Source organism: Pyrgilauda ruficollis, unplaced genomic scaffold (assembly GCF_017590135.1).
Source record: "Pyrgilauda ruficollis isolate IOZ18807 unplaced genomic scaffold, ASM1759013v1 scaffold186, whole genome shotgun sequence".
In the NCBI taxonomy this organism is placed as follows: domain Eukaryota; kingdom Metazoa; phylum Chordata; class Aves; order Passeriformes; family Passeridae; genus Pyrgilauda; species Pyrgilauda ruficollis.
The window spans coordinates 428,861-445,657 of NW_024517651.1; the positions used below are offsets into that span (position 1 = coordinate 428,861).

General features: G+C 61.2%; 1 protein-coding gene across 1 annotated transcript in view; it reads left to right on the plus strand.

Annotated features, from left to right (window-relative positions):
* The window catches only part of RASGRF1 (Ras protein specific guanine nucleotide releasing factor 1), a 32,064-nt gene extending 16,547 nt beyond the window's left edge, over positions 1–15,517 (plus strand). The window contains exons 4-27 of the mRNA XM_041465033.1: positions 1,034–1,126; positions 1,798–2,051; positions 2,291–2,370; positions 2,740–2,933; positions 3,331–3,440; positions 4,059–4,177; positions 4,582–4,742; positions 5,555–5,618; positions 5,868–6,004; positions 6,271–6,353; positions 6,974–7,222; positions 7,495–7,865; positions 8,210–8,335; positions 8,445–8,615; positions 8,901–9,007; positions 9,580–9,692; positions 10,244–10,304; positions 12,010–12,113; positions 12,476–12,560; positions 12,817–13,014; positions 13,775–13,854; positions 14,569–14,686; positions 14,951–15,019; positions 15,425–15,517. Of these exons, the coding sequence (XP_041320967.1) occupies positions 1,034–1,126; positions 1,798–2,051; positions 2,291–2,370; positions 2,740–2,933; positions 3,331–3,440; positions 4,059–4,177; positions 4,582–4,742; positions 5,555–5,618; positions 5,868–6,004; positions 6,271–6,353; positions 6,974–7,222; positions 7,495–7,865; positions 8,210–8,335; positions 8,445–8,615; positions 8,901–9,007; positions 9,580–9,692; positions 10,244–10,304; positions 12,010–12,113; positions 12,476–12,560; positions 12,817–13,014; positions 13,775–13,854; positions 14,569–14,686; positions 14,951–15,019; positions 15,425–15,517 (3,240 nt within the window). The remainder of the gene's footprint in view (positions 1–1,033; positions 1,127–1,797; positions 2,052–2,290; positions 2,371–2,739; positions 2,934–3,330; positions 3,441–4,058; positions 4,178–4,581; positions 4,743–5,554; positions 5,619–5,867; positions 6,005–6,270; positions 6,354–6,973; positions 7,223–7,494; positions 7,866–8,209; positions 8,336–8,444; positions 8,616–8,900; positions 9,008–9,579; positions 9,693–10,243; positions 10,305–12,009; positions 12,114–12,475; positions 12,561–12,816; positions 13,015–13,774; positions 13,855–14,568; positions 14,687–14,950; positions 15,020–15,424) is intronic.
* The last annotated feature ends 1,280 nt before the right edge of the window (positions 15,518–16,797 follow it).

The following is a 16,797-nucleotide window of genomic DNA, read 5'->3' on the forward strand; positions in this document are numbered from 1 at the left end:
CCCACCCCCTCCAGCAAAGTCCTCTTTCCAAGTTGTTTCCTTCAAAATCAAAATCAAAATCCAGATCACATTTTCCCAATTTCCCACGTTCTGGATGGCACATGTGCTGTTTCTTGCCTTTTCCTGTCACTTTGCAAGTGGTTTTGGCCGTGGGGGCCGGGACACGCGATGAGCAGAGGAGGGAGAGAAAGTACAGGGAGAAACAGTGAAACCAGAGCCGGGAGCTGATGGCTCTGATCCCACATGTGAGGGAAGCGCCTGGGGGGCTGCTCCCCGCCTGCACACTTTGGGGGCCAAATGCTCAAGATTTTACTGCCATTTTCTCTCCAAGCTGTGTTTACTGAGTTGCTGTGAAGGCATTTTTGGGAAGCAGGGATGGGGTTTGGATTGGGCACCCATCAGGATTTCCAGGTGCCGGTCCTGGCAGGGTTCAGAGGTACTGAGGAGTCAGTGACAGCTCGAGGAGCCCTGACAGCTCTGCCACCTTTCTTCACCTGCTTCATCCACCCCACCCCTGGCGGGGTTTAAAAGCCATGTGGATGTGGCACTTGGGGACAATGGTGGGTTAGTGGCAGTGTTGTGATCGGGTGGACTTGATGATCTCAGAGGGCTTGTCCAGGCTGCAGCACTCTGTGAGTCTGTGGTGCCCATTAGGACAGACCCACACAAGGTGTGCCTGTGTCTGTCATTAACCCAGAGGGTCACGCTGTTCCCTGGCACAGCGGCACCTGGGATGCCCTCAGCTCCCAGCAGGTGCTCAGCCCCTGGGATGCCCTCAGCCCCTGGGATACCCCCAGGATGCCCTCGGCCCCCGGGATACCCCCAGGATGCCCCTGCCCCTGGGATGCCCTTGGCTCTCTGGATGCCCTCAGCCCCTGGGATGTGCTCAGCTTCCAGGAGGTGCTCAGCCCATGGGATGTCCTTGGCTCTCTGAATGCCCTCGGCCCCCAGGATACTCCCAGGATGCCCTCGGCCCCCGGGATACCCCCAGGATGCCCCTGCCCCCAGCCCCTGCTCACCCCTGTGTCCACAGATCGCGTCCCTGCTCAAGGACCACGAGCGCATCCAGGCCAGCCAGAGCAGCGCGCCCAGCGACGATGACAGCGACATCAAGAAGATCAAGAAGGTGGGTGGTGGCAAGGGTTGGCACCCGGGGGGCCCAGCAGGCACGGCAGACGTGCTCCCTGGGGGCTGAAGGAGGTGTCTGAGCCGGTGCTTCTGTCAGCAGGGTTTTTAGCAGGAAAATGTGCTCTGCCCAGGCGGGAGCCCGTCTGTTGGCAGGGCACTCCCAGCATTGCCGGGAGCACGAGGCATCCTGGCCAGTGCTGGCTCCTGCACCTCCAGCCCCTCTGGCTTCTGTTCCCCTGGCTGCCACAGCTTTTATTGTGGCCAAGGAAAAGCCACCACCCCGGCAGCATTCCCACAGGGAGCAGCAGCTGTCCTGGGGGCCAGAGCCCTGGGCACAGAGCAGGACGTGCTGCAGGTGCCCAGCTACACAAGGAAGGGATCTGAAACCTCATCTCCTTCCACCCCCTGTCATGGCTGGGACCTTCCACTGTCCCAGGCTGCTCCAAGCCCCATCCAACCTTCCCTTGACTGCTTCAGAGATGGGGCAGCCACAGCTGTGCCAGGCGTTTGGATGAGTTGTTGGATCCCCAGCCTGGAGGGCTCAGGGCAGCACCAGGAAGAGGCAGCAGCACACACACCTGGGTACAGAGCCAGGGACCCCCCGTGCTGAGCGAGGGTCCCTGCCTGGCCCCCAGCCCCGTGCTTAACCCCCAGCCCCTGCTCCCTCAGGTGCAGAGCTTCCTGCGGGGCTGGCTGTGCCGGAGGAAGTGGAAGACCATCATTCAGGACTACATCAGGTCCCCCCACGCTGACAGCATGCGCAAGAGGAACCAGGTGGTGTTCAGCATGCTGGAGGCCGAGGCCGAGTACGTCCAGCAGCTCCACATCCTCGTCAACAACTTCCTGCGGCCGCTGCGCATGGCCGCCAGCTCCAAGAAACCGCCCATCACCCACGACGACGTCAGCAGCATTTTCCTCAACAGGTGAGCTCCGTCCTGGGCTCCGGGAGCCCTGTGGCATCCCAGCAGCTCTGCACCTCCGTGGTGCTGGGAGTCTGCAGCTGCACCGTTCCTGTGCACTGCCTCGGGCAGCTGCCCCCAGCCAGCACAAGGGCTGCCCTGCTCCCCCTGCCATGGGGAATTTGTCTAATTCCTCTTTATTTACCTCTCGTTCATCTGTCTGTTCTTGGTTTGGCTTAGTCCTCTCTTGGTTCCTCTTCCAGCGAAACAATCATGTTTTTGCACCAAATTTTCTACCAAGGCCTGAAGGCACGGATCTCCAGCTGGCCCACGCTGGTGCTGGGTGAGTGCTGCTGCCTCCTCCTCCTCATCCTCCTGCTGCTGCTCCTTCTCCTTCTGCAGCTCCGCAGGCATTTGCCAACCAGCAGCAAAACACGCTGCACAGTGTCCTGGCTTGGTCACGTCAGCCACACAGAGCAAACCCCAGAGTGACCAAATTCTGGCGTTGCTGGCTCTGCTGGGAGGTGGGGCTGGACCGTGCGCAGGGAGGCTGGTGCTGGAGAGCATCACTGTGCCCATCAGACCCTCTGAGCTCACACTGGGCAGAGCCGGGGGGCACGAGGAGCAGGAGACCCTGGGGCTGCTCTGGGGGGTCAGGGGCTGTGGCCAGGCGGGGCTGGAGCAGCCCACCCACGCCCTGCTCTGCCGGCAGCCGACCTGTTCGACATCCTGCTGCCCATGCTGAACATCTACCAGGAGTTTGTGCGGAACCACCAGTACAGCCTGCAGATCCTGGCGCACTGCAAGCAGAACCGCGACTTCGACAAGCTGCTCAAGCACTACGAGGCCAAGCCTGACTGCGAGGAGAGGACCCTGGAGACCTTCCTCACCTACCCCATGTTCCAGGTGACCGCTGCAGCCAGGGCTGGCCCCAGGCAGCGCACAGCCCATCCCCACAGCTGGCACTGCGTGCTGGGAGGCAGAGCCTGGGCGAGGGTGGGCTGGGGCTGGACCCTGGTGGTCCCACACGGCTCCTGGGCCTGCCTGGGCCATCTCTGTGGGGGCACTCCACGTGCTGCTGGCTCCCTGGTTATCCCACACCTCTGGGACTGGCACAGGGACCAGCAGGGTCCTGGGCACAGCCCCACGTTGTGCCTCCTCTTCATTCAGCTTTGGCACAAGGATCTTTGAAGCTTTAACCGCTCAGGCCAGGGTGTCCCCAGCCACGGCAGGAGCAGCCCAGGGTGGGCCCCTGCTGTCCCCTGTGCCCGCACTGACCTCTGCTCTCTCCCTCGTGCTGCAGATCCCCAGGTACATCCTGACCCTGCACGAGCTGCTGGCTCACACGCCCCACGAGCACGTGGAGAGGAACAGCCTGGATTACGCCAAGTCCAAGCTGGAAGAGCTGTCCAGGTGAGAGCTGCTGATCCACCCCTGTGCTGTGGGACGGGTCCTGGCTGCTCTGGCCAGGGGCAGTGTTTGCCAGGGCTCCTGGGTGGTGAAATGAGGGCTTTGGAGGAGTGGGATGGCTCCGAGGGTCTGGTTCTGTCCTCTGTTCAGGGCTGGTGGGGCTGCCCCATGGGAAGGCACTGAGTGCCTCCGAGATCTCCACATGAGCACTTGGGAATTGGCCACAATTCCCTGCTTTTTATCCTCTTCCTCCCCAGCCCATGGACTGCTCTGGAGTGTTCTGGATGTCGGTGCCAAACCCACCTGCACACTTTAAGTTCTGTAAAGAGCTTCCAACCCTCTTCCCACTCCTCAAGGAGCAGGGATATCAGGAGGGGATGTGAATTTTGTGATTTCCAAGCACTCCCATTTCAGTATTTATCAGCCTGGAGGCACAGCCTGGGCAGATGTACAGGTCACCTCTGGAGCTCCTGGCTCTGTCTGGGTGGATCCTGCTGCAATTCCCTTGACATTCCTTCAGTTTTGGTTTTACCTGGTGCAGCCCCACCTTATGTCCAAAGGGCTTGGGAAAACGTGTGCAGATCCCACCCCAGCTCTGATTTTCTGCTCTCCATCCCTCAGGATAATGCACGATGAAGTGAGTGAGACTGAAAACATTCGGAAAAACCTGGCAATAGAGAGGATGATCATCGAGGGCTGTGAGATCCTGCTGGACACCAGCCAGACCTTCGTCAGGCAAGGTCAGTGTCAGTGCCAGCATCCCTCCCCTCTGTGGTGAGCGTGAGCCCCGTGGCCCTGTCCCTGTCCTGTGTGCTCTGGTGGCCTGTGAAATTCAAAACTATTACTCAGTTCTGAGTTTTCACCGACCAGAGGCACATCAGCTTCGGGCAGTTCTGGCACTTTGGGCAGGTTTGCCCCTGCCCTTTCCCACCTCAGGGCACGGGAGGTGCACCTTGGCTGGTACTGGTGCCCCACCGGGGAGGCAGCAGCACCACGCCGAGCTCTGCCCCTGGAGCAGCGCCCTGGGCTGGGCGCAGGGTGGGCTGGCCGTGGTGCCCCCGCTGCTGGCACGACCCGGGCTGGTGGCAGCCCTGGGGCACGGCGGGGGCTGCCCCGTGCGGGGCTGACGGCGTGTGCCCCGCAGGCTCCCTGATCCAGGTGCCCATGTCGGAGAAGGGCAAGATCACGCGCGGCCGGCTGGGCTCGCTGTCGCTCAGGAAGGAGGGCGAGCGCCAGTGCTTCCTCTTCTCCAAGCACCTCATCATCTGCACCCGCGGCTCCGGGGGCAAGCTGCACCTCACCAAGGTGAGGGGCCGGGGGCTGCTGCTGCTCCCTGCCCGTGGGGGCCAGAGGGTGGCCCGGCTGTGGCCCCAGCTGGCCGGGCTCTTGGTGACAGAGGGGTCCAGGACCACCTCGGCCTCTCCTGGCACAGCCCAGGGATGCTGGGCTGGGAGCCTGCAGCCACCTGGATTTATTTCACGTGGTCCTTGTCAGAGCTGAGTCACAGGAGAGATGAGAAACTACACGATCTTGATAAAAGAATTTACCCTGATTTGCAGCAGAAATGTTGACAGTCCATTCTGGAAGAAACTGGAATCACAGCCCGGGCTGTCTGTAGCACTCCCAGCTCCTCTGGATGCTCCCTGGGTTCCTGTGTTTATTTGGGGAAGTTTGGCAGTTAATTGAGCAAGAATCTTACAGAAATTGCTTGTTACTGGCATTAAATTATCAGTTTGAAGAATTACAGTCCGTGGCAAAGAGCTGATAATTGCAACAACAGACTTTGGGAAAATTAAATTTAAAGCTCCTATTAAATAATTTATAAACAAATTAGTTGATCAATTTGACAAGGAAAACCCAGAGATCCCAGCAGGCACAGATCTTTTTCCCAGTGAAAGCAGGCGCTGTGTGTGTGTCCCCTCCCTGGGCTGTGTGTGCCCCCCTGGGGACACCAACCTGTCCCCAGCTCTGGGGTGGGGGACAAGGACAGAGGAAATGTCAGCCCCTGGGGGGTCCCACTGCTGAACCCTGACTGCCGGCCTGGTGGGGGCTGTGCTGGGGGGTCAGGGGATGCCCAGCCCCAGGGTGGCAGTGCTGAGCCCCCTCTGTCCCTGCAGAACGGTGTGATCTCCCTCATCGACTGCACGCTGGTGGAGGAGCCCGAGAGCACCGACGAGGACGGTAGGTGGGGCGTGCCTGGGGAATGGGGTCACATTCAGGTGCCAGTAGATTCAAGGGATCCACGACTGAGGTTTAATTAGATTCATTATTTACTGAGAACCAAGCAGACCCACACTTAGACAGACCTGACTTTCCTGGGGCAGCCAACAGCCCACAAAAACCTGAATAAACCCTCCTTGAAAGCTGGCTGGGAGAGAGGGGAAGGGAAAGGCTTTCCCAATCACTGTGTGGGCTTTTTCTGTTCCAAAGCCAAAACATCAGGACAAGACATTGACCACCTTGACTTCAAAATCGTGGTGGAGCCGAAAGATTCCTCATCTTTCACCGTTATCCTCGTGGCCTCGTCCAGGCAGGAGAAGGCTGCATGGACCAGTGACATCAGCCAGGTAGGGCCCAGCAGGGAGGGGTGTGGAGCTCTCAGCACGAGGAGCTGCCACGGGGTCCCTGCTGGGCCGTGGTGTCGGTTTGGGCAGGCAGGTAACACCGGGTTTGCCGCGTGCCCGCGGCCCCTCCGCCGCCCTGCGCCTGGGTTTGCACCCCGGGAGCTGTCCTGGCGCCCCTGGGTCTGGGGACCTGCACGGAGCAGGGATGTGGCTGCTCTGGGGAAAGCCAAGCCCTGACTTCCTCCACCTGCCGCCCGTGTCTCTCCCAGTGCGTGGACAACATCCGCTGCAACGGGCTGATGATGAACGCCTTCGAGGAGAACTCCAAGGTCACCGTGCCCCAGATGATCAAGTGAGTGTGCAGGGGGCACGACACAGCTCCTGTGCCAGCCCAACGCTGCCAGGAGCCTCGGGAGCACTGGCACCTCCCCGGGACCTCACGGCCTGCCCTGTGCTCCATGGGCTGTCCCAGTGGGGTGATTAGCAGCCTTAATTAGCTGCTGAGGGGTTTGTGTGTGCTGGGGAGGTGGGAATGCCAAAGGGGAGAGTTCGGAGAAAAATAACAATAGTAAAGAGGGGGTAAAAGTGCCAGAAGGCAGGGGCACGGGGGCTGTCCTCCCTGTAGGGGTGCAAAGGCTGTGCTGGGACACGTGTGGGACGAGGGGGGTGGTCCCAGCCGGGGGGATGGGGCAGCACGGGGTGTTCCTGCCCCATTCCCTGCTGCCAGGCAGGGGAGGGGGCTTGGCTTGTGTGCACCTGGGGATGGCCCCTCCACATCCCTCTGCCTGCTGAGCACTCCACCCCTTCCAGGAGCCCATTCCAGGGTGTGGGTGTCTGGGTTTTCCCCGGGAGCATTCCCAGCCAGGTTTTCCTGGGGACACCCCGTACGAACAGGGCTCCTTCCCGCACCGCTGCCCATGGTCTCTTGGTTTCGTTCCAGGCTGGAACCACAGAAATCTTGTTTCTCTGCAGGTCTGATGCCAGCTTGTATTGTGATGATGTTGACATTAGGTTCAGTAAAACGATGAATTCCTGCAAGGTCCTGCAGATCCGCTATGCCAGTGTGGAGCGGCTGCTGGAGAGGCTGACAGACCTGCGCTTCCTGAGCATCGACTTCCTCAACACCTTCCTGCATTCCTACCGCGTCTTCACCACCGCCCTCGTCGTCCTCGACAAGCTCATCACCATCTACAAGAAGCCCATCAGTGCCATCCCTGCACGGTGAGGCTGCAGTGCTGCCAGGGACCTGTCCTGTCCCTGGTGCCCCCCTGGGACTGTCACTGCTCCCCGTGAGCTGTGCTACCCCCAAACAGGGGAAGGAGAAGGATCCAAGTTCTGTGGGTGTCCCCCCTCCTGGGAGAGCCAGGTGCTGCCCGCAGGGTGGTGGGGCTCACGTTGGCTCCGCTGCTGTGCCTGGGGGGACGCCCTGGGGGGATCCCCACGACCTCCAGGGCAGGGCAGGTGCCAGCTCAGCCTCTCCCTGTCTCCGCAAGGTCCCTGGAGCTCCTGTTTGCAAACAGCCAGAACAACAAGCTGCTCTACGGGGAGCCCCCCAAGTCCCCCCGGGCCAACCGCAAGTTCTCGTCGCCGCCGCCGCTGTCCATCAGCAAGTCGTCGTCGCCCAGCCGCCGCAGGAAGCTGTCCCTCAACATCCCCATCATCACCGGCGGCAAGGCGCTGGACCTGGCGGCGCTCAGCTGCTCCTCCAACGGCTACGCCGGCGTCTACTCCTCCATGGCCCCCTTCAGCAAGACCACTCTGGACATCAACAAGCTGTACGTGTCCAGCAGCTATCCCAATAAGATCCCAGACGAAGGAGAAGCGGCCTCGGAAAAGCAAGAGGAGTCCCTGCCCGGAAAGCAGAGTGAGTCCCTGTGGGTTTGGGCATCGGGGGCTCTGGCACAGAGGGGCTGGTTTAGGTGCATGCACAGAGAACTCCTGAAACCTCAGTGATTTTTAATGTGCACACAGAACTCCTGCCTCCTGAAACTCCAGTGATTTTTAACAACAAAACCAAAAAACCACCCAAACACCCCACACCTCAAGGAAAAAAACTGTTCTAAAGTATCCCACAGAAACGGCAGAACTCTGTGCCTTTCCCATACACGGTGGCCGCATCCCAAGCTGGAAAGGGCCAGACTTGAGGAAAATGGGAAGAACTGAAAGGTTTGTGTGCAGCAGGTGTAAAGGGGCTCCCTGTCCTCCCAGGCTCAGAGGTGTCTGTCAGGGAAGAGTCGGACACGGATCCCAACCACAGCGATGAAGCAGAAGCTGAAGCTTCCCCAACAAAATCTCCAACAACTCCCAAGTCCATCAAGTGCAAAAATTCATCAGGTAACGAGCGAGGTCTGGGGGGTGCCCGTGTCTCGGGGGGCTGGCACGCGTGGGGCCCTGTCCGGGCAGCAGGGGTGCCCACAGGGGTGTTGGATTTCTTCTCCCGCAGATTTCTCGCTGTTTTCCTACAACAATGGCATGGTGATGACGTCCTGCCGGGACCTGGACAGCACCCGCAGCGCCCTGTCTGCCACCTCCGCCTTCGCCATCGCCACGGCGGGGGCCAACGAGGGGACCCCCACCAAGGAGAAGTACCGCAGGATGTCCCTGGCCAGCGCAGGTACCTGCCCCGAGGGCGTGCCTTTGGGGTGCCCCTTGCCACCAGAGGAGTTTCCCTGCAGGCACGCTGTGGCTGGGGGAGCCCGGAGCCCCCAGAGCCCAGCGCCTGCTCCAGGCGTGCCCTGGAGTCTGGGCATGGCACTGCCCGAGGGGTGTGCAGCTCCCAGGGGCCGGGTGTCCCTCCTGGCACGGCGGCTGGGGAAGGGGGTGCTCCTGGCAGCCCCAGAGCGGCCGTGAGCCCTTCCTGAGGGAGCTGTGCCTGCTGAGGGCCCTCTGGCAGTTTCAGGCTTCCCGACGGACCAGCGGAACGGGGACAAGGAGTTTGTGATCCGGAGAGCAGCCACCAACCGCGTGCTCAACGTGCTGCGGCACTGGGTGTCCAAACACTCCCAGGTGGGCAGCGCCTCCCTCCCTCCCTCTCCCCCTGCGCCCTGCCAGCGAGTCCAGCGGCGTGCTGGGCAGCTCAGCCAGCATTGCTGGCAAGGCAGTCTGGCACTGAGGGTCCGATGAAGCAAAGCAGTGTAGATGGTGGGAGCAGGGAGCTGGGAGCCCGGCAGGGAACAGGGGTCACCTCCAGTGTTTGCACAGCTGGGGTGCAGAGGAGGGGAGCGGGGCCTGCCGTCAGCCCTGGCTGGGCGCAGAGCAAGGGGAGTCTCTGGGTTTGCTGTCTGTTGGGATGCCCGGGATGGGTCAGGGCTCGGCACTGGGAGCTGTCCCTGCTGTCCTGTCCCTCCTGCACTGGTGGCGGGGCAGTGGCAGCAGTGCCGTACTGGCTGTCACCGGGAAGTCACAGCTCTCCCAGGCCTGGTGATGCTGATGCAATGGAAGCGAGTGAGCCCGCTGCCCTCCCGTTCTGGGATTGTGCTGGAAGAGGCAGCCCCTTGCCCAGCCGGGAAGGAAGCAGCTCTGCTGGGATCAGGGTCACTCCCAGCACAGTAATGCCAGGGCTGTGCTGGCCTTGGCAGGACTTTGAGACCAACGAGGAGCTGAAGTTCCGGGTGATCGCATTCCTGGAGGAGGTCATCCACGACCCCGAGCTCCTGACGCAGGAGAGGAAAGCAGCTGCCAACATCATCAGGTGAGGGGCTGCGGGCAGGAGGCTTTGTGTCAGGCCTTTCCTGGCACTGCCAGCTGCTGGCTGCTCCTGCTCTCACCTGGCAGCACAGCAGGGCTCAGCAGGGACTGTGCCGGGGCTGGGGGCGGCAGGGAGGAAGATGAGGAGGAGGCTGGGTGGTGCTGGCTGCCCTCAGCCTCGGGACACGGCGGGTGTGACCCCCCTGGAGCCTGGCCGAGGTTCTGTGCTGAGCCCAGGGGGTGCTGGCCCCTGCTGCCGTGGGGTCCTGCTGTGGCACCGCGGCTGTGCCAGCGCCAGGTTTGTGCTGGGCAGGGCGGCTCGGGCACTCAGGGTGTGCCCACCCCGTGCTGAGGGCAGGGCACTTGCCTTGCAGCAGGGCTGGCCCTTGTGGGGCCGCGTGGCCTCGGCTAGGGAGTGTTTTTCTCTTTAAAAGGAGGAATGGGGCTGAGGGGGTCTCCTGAAGCACAGGCTGAGGGTTGCAGCGTGCCACGCTGCCCTGCTGCAGCTGTGTGGCTCTTTCCCAGCTGCAGTAATCCTGTCTTTCCGTGCCACAGGACCTTGACGCAGGAGGATCCAGGAGACAACCAGATAACCCTGGAGGAGGTCGTGCAGATGGTAAATACTCCTTCCTCCCCTGCCTGCCTGCCCCTGCTGCCTTGGGCTGGTGGAAGGGGAGCAGCCAAAGGTCCTGGTGCGCACTCAGGGCAGAGCGAGCCTCCCAGGCCAGTGCCGGGGTGCAGCTGCAAAGCAGGAAAGGCTTTCTGGGGAGGGGCCAGCTGTGAGCACAGCTGGATCTGTTAGGGCAGAGGCAGCACCAGCCAGCCCACAGGCACATTATTCCCCCTGCAGTCAGCAGAACGGCTGCAGAGGGCACGGAGACACCTGCCTGCTGCTGCCCGTGCCTGCTGCAGGGACACGGGAAAGCCCCAGGGGCTCCCATCGTGTCCTCTGTGTCCCCAAACCCATTCCAGTCCCAAGTGAGGGGCTCTGGCTCAGCCAGGATCACTGCTGCTCCCTGGAAAGAGAGCCCTGGGAATGTGCGTGGATTTAGAGCCCCCAGCGTGGCTGCAGAGCACTTGCTGCCCTTCTGCACTGAAAAAAACCCAACCAAACCTGTTCCCTGAAGAACACAAGAGCCACTTGAAACCGGCCTGCAGCACCTAAAACACCCAAGATTCTGTCCCCTGGCTCTGCTGCTGGCTCCTGCAGGGGGGGCAGTCCCTCCTGGGCTTTGTTTGAGCTGTTGCCTAAAACTTTGTGTTCTGGAAGCTTCCTCTGAAGGGGAGAGAGCAGAAGAGCCCCGAGGGCTTTGCTCTGCCCCCCAGGCGGGGCAGCAGCGCCCTGCAGCCAAGGGTGCTGGATGTGAGGGTGCCCTGGGGTTTGGGGTGCACATCATGGGCGGGGGGCTGCGTTGTGCTGTACCTCCGGGGTGCTGCAGCCCCCTGCCCTGCACAGGGGCCACCGGTACCCCCTCCCCGGCTCTGGTGTGCCCCACAGCTCACCCCAGCTCTGGAGGAGCCCAGCCAGGGTTTGTTTGCTGGAGCTTTCACAAGCCCTGTCCCAAGGGATTGTGCAAGGGGCTCCTGCCTTGCTGGGCTCTGTGTGTGTGTTGACCTTGGGGAGTTCTCCTGTGTCATCAGGGCTGTTTGGGGTTTATTTGGGTGGAATGCTGGTGGGGTTTGTTATTTTTGGTGGCTGATCTTTCCCCGGAAGGCGGCGGGGTGGAGGTGTTGCAGGGAGTGGCACCAGCCCCGTCTGAGTGCTGTTTGTGGGGTGTTGTGGGGGCTGTTGGGTGGTCCCGAGCTGTGCCCAAGGAGCGGTCTCAGTGACAATGTCCCTGTGATGGTTTGAGGACAGTCACCAGGCAGTGACTCCGTGCAGTCTGGACCTCAGGCTTCGGCTGTGAGCCCAGGGTGGCTCCAGGAGGGCACCCCGAGCCCTGCCTGTGCTGCAGTGCTGCTTGCCCAGAGCCAGGAGCGGGGACAGGGCTCATCCCTGCTCCCCTGCTTTCCTGGAAATCCCTTGGCAAAGCCATGTTACCTCTGGGCAGGGGCAGCGGTGCTCCAGCTGGGATCCCGGGCTGCTTTGTTAATTAAAGAGCCAAAAGGCTGCATGATTACATCCCTGGGGGTCCCGAGGCTGGCAGGAGCTCGGCACGGGCACGGTGTGGCTGGGGTGCCTCTGGCACAGCACACTCCAGCCCTGCTGGGGAAAAGCCTTGGCTTGGGAGCCCGGCTTGGCTTTGGGTTTGTGCCCACGGTGTGTGGGGGCTGTCACTGTGCTCCTGCCTGGAGAGCCCCACTGTTCCTCTGTCCTGCAGGCTGAGGGGGTCAAAGCAGAGCCCTTTGAAAACCATTCAGCCCTGGAGATCGCAGAACAGCTGACGCTGCTGGATCACCTGGTCTTCAAGAAGATCCCATACGAGTGAGTGATGCCCATGGGTCAGGAAAGGTGGCTCTGGTCACCCAGGGCCCCGCGGGCAGCCTGGCTGGGCTGAGCCCAGAGAGTGCAAAGCCTTCCTGGGCTTTGCCAGTAGCCCAGACTTGGCTCAAGCGCAGACTGGGAGCCCTGTGGCTTCTCTGCTCTTCTGGGGTGTCCCAAGGTAAGCGGCTCAGGGAGACCCTCCCACAACCATCACACGTTCAGCAAATCCACGTGGTCCCTTCAGCAGCGTGAGGGCAAAGACCCTGGGATCTCCATCCTGTGCAGATGCAGTGGAGCTTGCAGGGCTAGGACATCCCACAAAACTGGGAAATAAAAGCTGACCTGAGCGCTGTGGTTCGCAGGGAATTCTTTGGGCAAGGCTGGATGAAGCTGGAGAAGAACGAGAGGACTCCGTACATCATGAAGAACACAAAGCACTTCAACGATGTAGGTGCAGCTGCAGGATGGGCACTGGGGGAAGGGCACAGGGGAGGCAGCTCAGCCCCCTCCCCAGGGCTGGGGTGTGGGGGGTCCCCTGCCCCACGGGCCCTGCCTGCCCCGGGGAGCCCGTGCGGGTGGAGCCAGTCCTGCTGCAGCTGCTCCTCGTGGGGCCGCAGCCGCACGGGGGGATCCAAAACCCGCCGTGAGGCTGGTGTGCCCAAACCCACGCTAAAGGCCGGGCCGGGGGCCGCGTGTCCCCAAGGTCAGCAACCTGATCGCGTCGGAGATCATCCGCAACGAGGAGATCAACGCGCGCGTCAGCGCCATCGAGAAGTGGGTGGCGGTGGCCGACATCTGCCGCTGCCTGCACAACTACAACGCCGTGCTGGAGATCACCTCCTCCCTCAACCGCAGTGCCATCTTCCGCCTCAAGAAAACCTGGCTCAAGGTCTCCAAGCAGGTAGGGGTGGCCCCTCCCGGGGAGGAGGCTTTGCCGGGGGGTGTTGGGGCGGGATGAGGTGTGTTGAAAAAGAGTGAGAAAACGGGGAAAGGGGTTTCAGGTTGTTCTCGGGAGGGAGTGGTGTGTGGACAGGCAGACCCTGCCTTGGAGTTGGGATTATCCAAGGAATTTTGGGTTAGAAAAGCTCTCTGAGACCGTGCAAGTCCAGCTGTTCCCTCAGCACTGCCAAGGCCACCACCAACCCATGTCCCCAAGTGCCACATCCACATATCCTACAATCCCTGCACTGACTCCACCACTGCCCTGGGCAGCTGTGCCAGGCCTGGACAGCCATTAAGAAATTTTCCCAATATTCAATCTAAACCTCTTCTGGCACAACTCCTTTCCCCTCGTCCTGTCACTTGTTACCTGTGAGAAGACACTGGCCTCACCCAGTTAAAGCTCTCTGAGCTGGCACCACTGTGGGCTCCCACCAGCCAGGAGCAGTCGTTTTTGCTATAAAATGATAAAAACCTGTGAATGAAAACAGGCGAGGGCAGAGGTGGGAGCAGGGGGAGGCAGCGAGTGCACAGCCTGCTCCCCTGCAGCCAGGTGTGACAGCCAGGGCACACTGCACTGTGGGGCTGCAGGAACAGTCCGTGGGTGATGTCCCTGGGCAGGGCGGGCTGGACGTGCCCCCGTGGCTCGGCAGGCTGCCCCCCAGCCCCAGGAATGGGGGTTCTTCCAGGGCCCCTCCCAGCAGCACTCTGGTTTCTTGCAGACGAAGGCTCTGATTGATAAGCTCCAGAAGCTGGTGTCGTCGGAGGGCAGGTTCAAGAACCTGAGGGAGGCACTGAAAAAGTGAGTGGAGGGTGCTTCTCCTCCTGCCCCACGGCCGCTCTGGGGCCTGCAAGGTGGGGGACCTGAGCTCTGCTCCCAGGATCGTTCAGAGCCTGCACTGAAGGGTGTCCTGTGGAGCAGCACAGTGGCTGGCAGAGTGATCCCCAGGACTGAGCTGCTCCTTTGTGCAGCTTGTGGAAAGATGGGAATAAAAGGGACTGCAAAGGGAAAAATCACTGCCAGACGCCAGAGAACAATTTTCCCCATCACTATCATAGAATCGTCAAATCCCAGAGTGGTTTAGGTTGGAAGGGACTGTAAAGCTCATCTTGTTCCCTTCCTCTCTGTGGGCAGGGCCCCCTTCCACTAGACCAGGCTGTCCATGGAAGCTTCTAAAGGTCTGTCTGACCCTCTGTGCTGTCAAAGCTGCCCCCAGCTCATCTCCTGCATCCCGTGGCTTTGTGAGGGCCACAGCCACAGGTCCTGCCTGTCCTGCTGTGCTGCTGGGGATGAGGCCCAGCAGACCAGGAGCCTTCCCTGGGAGAGCTCTCATATACTAGAGAGAATCCTTCCAGCTCTACTGACTGCAGAGCTGTCCCCTTCTCCTCTGTCCTATATCAGAGAGAATCCTTCCAACCCTGCTGACTGCAGAGCTGTCCCCTTCTCCTCTACCATGCCCTAAGCTCCAAGGTAAGAAAGTTTTATTCCTGATTTCTTTCTGGTTCACTCCTGAAGTTGTGACCCCCCGTGTGTCCCCTACCTGGGCATGTACCTGACGGACCTGGCGTTCATCGAGGAGGGCACCCCGAACTACACCGAGGATGGCCTGGTGAACTTCTCCAAAATGAGGATGGTGAGTGCTCCAGCCCCCTGGCATGGGCACAGGGGCTGGGCTGATGTGCTTGTGGCCAGCTCTGTGTGCCCTGAGCCTTCTGCACAGCACCAGGAGGCCACATGTGTCCCCTGCACACAGCTGGGCTTGTTCCCCGTGTCTGCAAGGGACAAAAAGGCCTCTGCACCGTGCTGTGCTGGGTGCCCCTGCCCTCCTGGGCCCTGGGCTGGGTTCTCTGCGTGATGGCTGAGCCATGAGCACCTCCTGTGTTTTATCCCTGCACAGATCTCACACATCATAAGGGAGATCCGCCAGTTCCAGCAAACCTCCTACAAGATCGAGCACCAGCCCAAGGTACAGCCTTGTCCCCAGAGCCACGGGCAGGCTCTGCCCTCATCTCCCTCTTCATCACAGCATCTACACCTTCAGTGCCTGGCAGCTCCATGCTGGAGCCTGTTGGAGGGGTCGGGGGAAGGAGGGAGGCTTGGGGGCTCCAGCAGGCTCCCCCCGTGGTCCCCAGGCAGCTGCAGCAGAGCCCTTGCTGCAGAGGGGGTGCTCGAGGGTGCACCGCACAGGCTGAGAAGCAGCGATGGAGGGGCAGCACGCCCTCCCCAGGGAGCAGGGCTGCCGTGCCGCCCCGCTCCAGCAGCGGCTGGCCTCTGCCCCGCACGAGAGCAGCTGACCGCTGTCAGAGCGGGCTGGCAGGGTGCGGGTGCCCCGCTGCCAGGCTGAGCCCCTCCCGGCCCGCTCCGTCCCCAGGTGACGCAGTACCTGCTGGACCAGTCGTGCGTGATGGACGAGGAGTCCCTGTACGAAGCTTCTCTGCGGATAGAGCCCAAGCTGCCTTCGTGAGCGGCGCGGCCGCCGGACACTCGCTGTACCCCTGTACATAGCCCCGCTCCCGGAGCGACCCCCGTCTGTGCTCCCCCGGCCCCCGCCCCGGCCGCGCTCGCGTAGGATTCCCCGCCCCGTCACGGTTAACGCGCCGACACTTCGCTGGAGTCCCGGGTTCTTTTCCATGATGTTACTTTTGTCATTTGTTCCTCCTGGGGGGCTGGTGGTCGGGCAGGTGAGTCCCCACGGGGTAGGTGAGTCCCTGTGGGGCAGGTGAGCCCTGTGTCCCCGTGTCCCCATGGGGCAGGTGAGTCCCTGTGGGGCAGGTGAGCCCTGTGTCCCCATGGCACAGGTGTGTCCCTGTGTCCCCATGGGGCAGGTGAGTCCCTGTGTCCCCGCGGGGCAGGTGAGCCCTGTGTCCTTGCGGGACAGGTGTGTCCCTGTGTCCCTGTGGGGCAGGTGAGTCCCTGTGTCCCCGCGGGGCAGGTGAGCCCTGTGTCCCCACGGGGCAGGTGAGCCCTGTGTCCCCGGGGGCTCAGGGGCAGCACACAGCAGCTCTCGCTCGGACAGTGCTGGCGGTTACATCCCAACTCTGTAAGGTGGGAGAAGGGAGCGCATTAAAGGTTGTCGCTCGGTGTGAGCTGCCCTCTCTGTGTGTGCCACCCTGGTGCTGGCCGGGCACGGGGGGCCCTGGCTGCTGCCCTGGTCCCTCCGAAGCTGGGAAGATGGAAGCATCCCCTCGCCTCTCCTCGCTGCATCCGGCTCCTGTTGATATGCTGTAGATCCGTACCCTTGTGCCCACTCTGAGTACCATGACGTAGAGTTAGAGATGACGAGTGTTTTTATTACATCTACTGTAATCCTGGCTAACCACCCTAGCAGGATATAGTAATGTAGTGCTTATTCTGTGAATAGTACCTGGGTTTTTTTACATTGTACAGTCCCCGACACGGTTCCCCGGCAGTGGCAGGCATGCTCCACTCACACAACACTTGCTGTAAGCAATACCTCGTGGTATGGGAATTCTCTTTCAAGCCCTAAAACTATTTCAACTTACAGCTTGTTTGGGAAAAAAAAAAAAAAAGATATTTCCATTTTTTTTGTAAAAATATATGTTTCCTGATTACCTCTTGCTAATAAATCTATTCTATCTCAGGGTGAACCGGGGTTTGTGATAGTTTTACCGGCGGGATATTGCCGGGCCCGCCGGGCCGCGGGCCACGCCCAGTGCCGGTGCCACGCCCAGTGCCCCGCCCAGTGCCGGTGCCACGCCCGGTGCCACGCCCACCGCCCGCCCC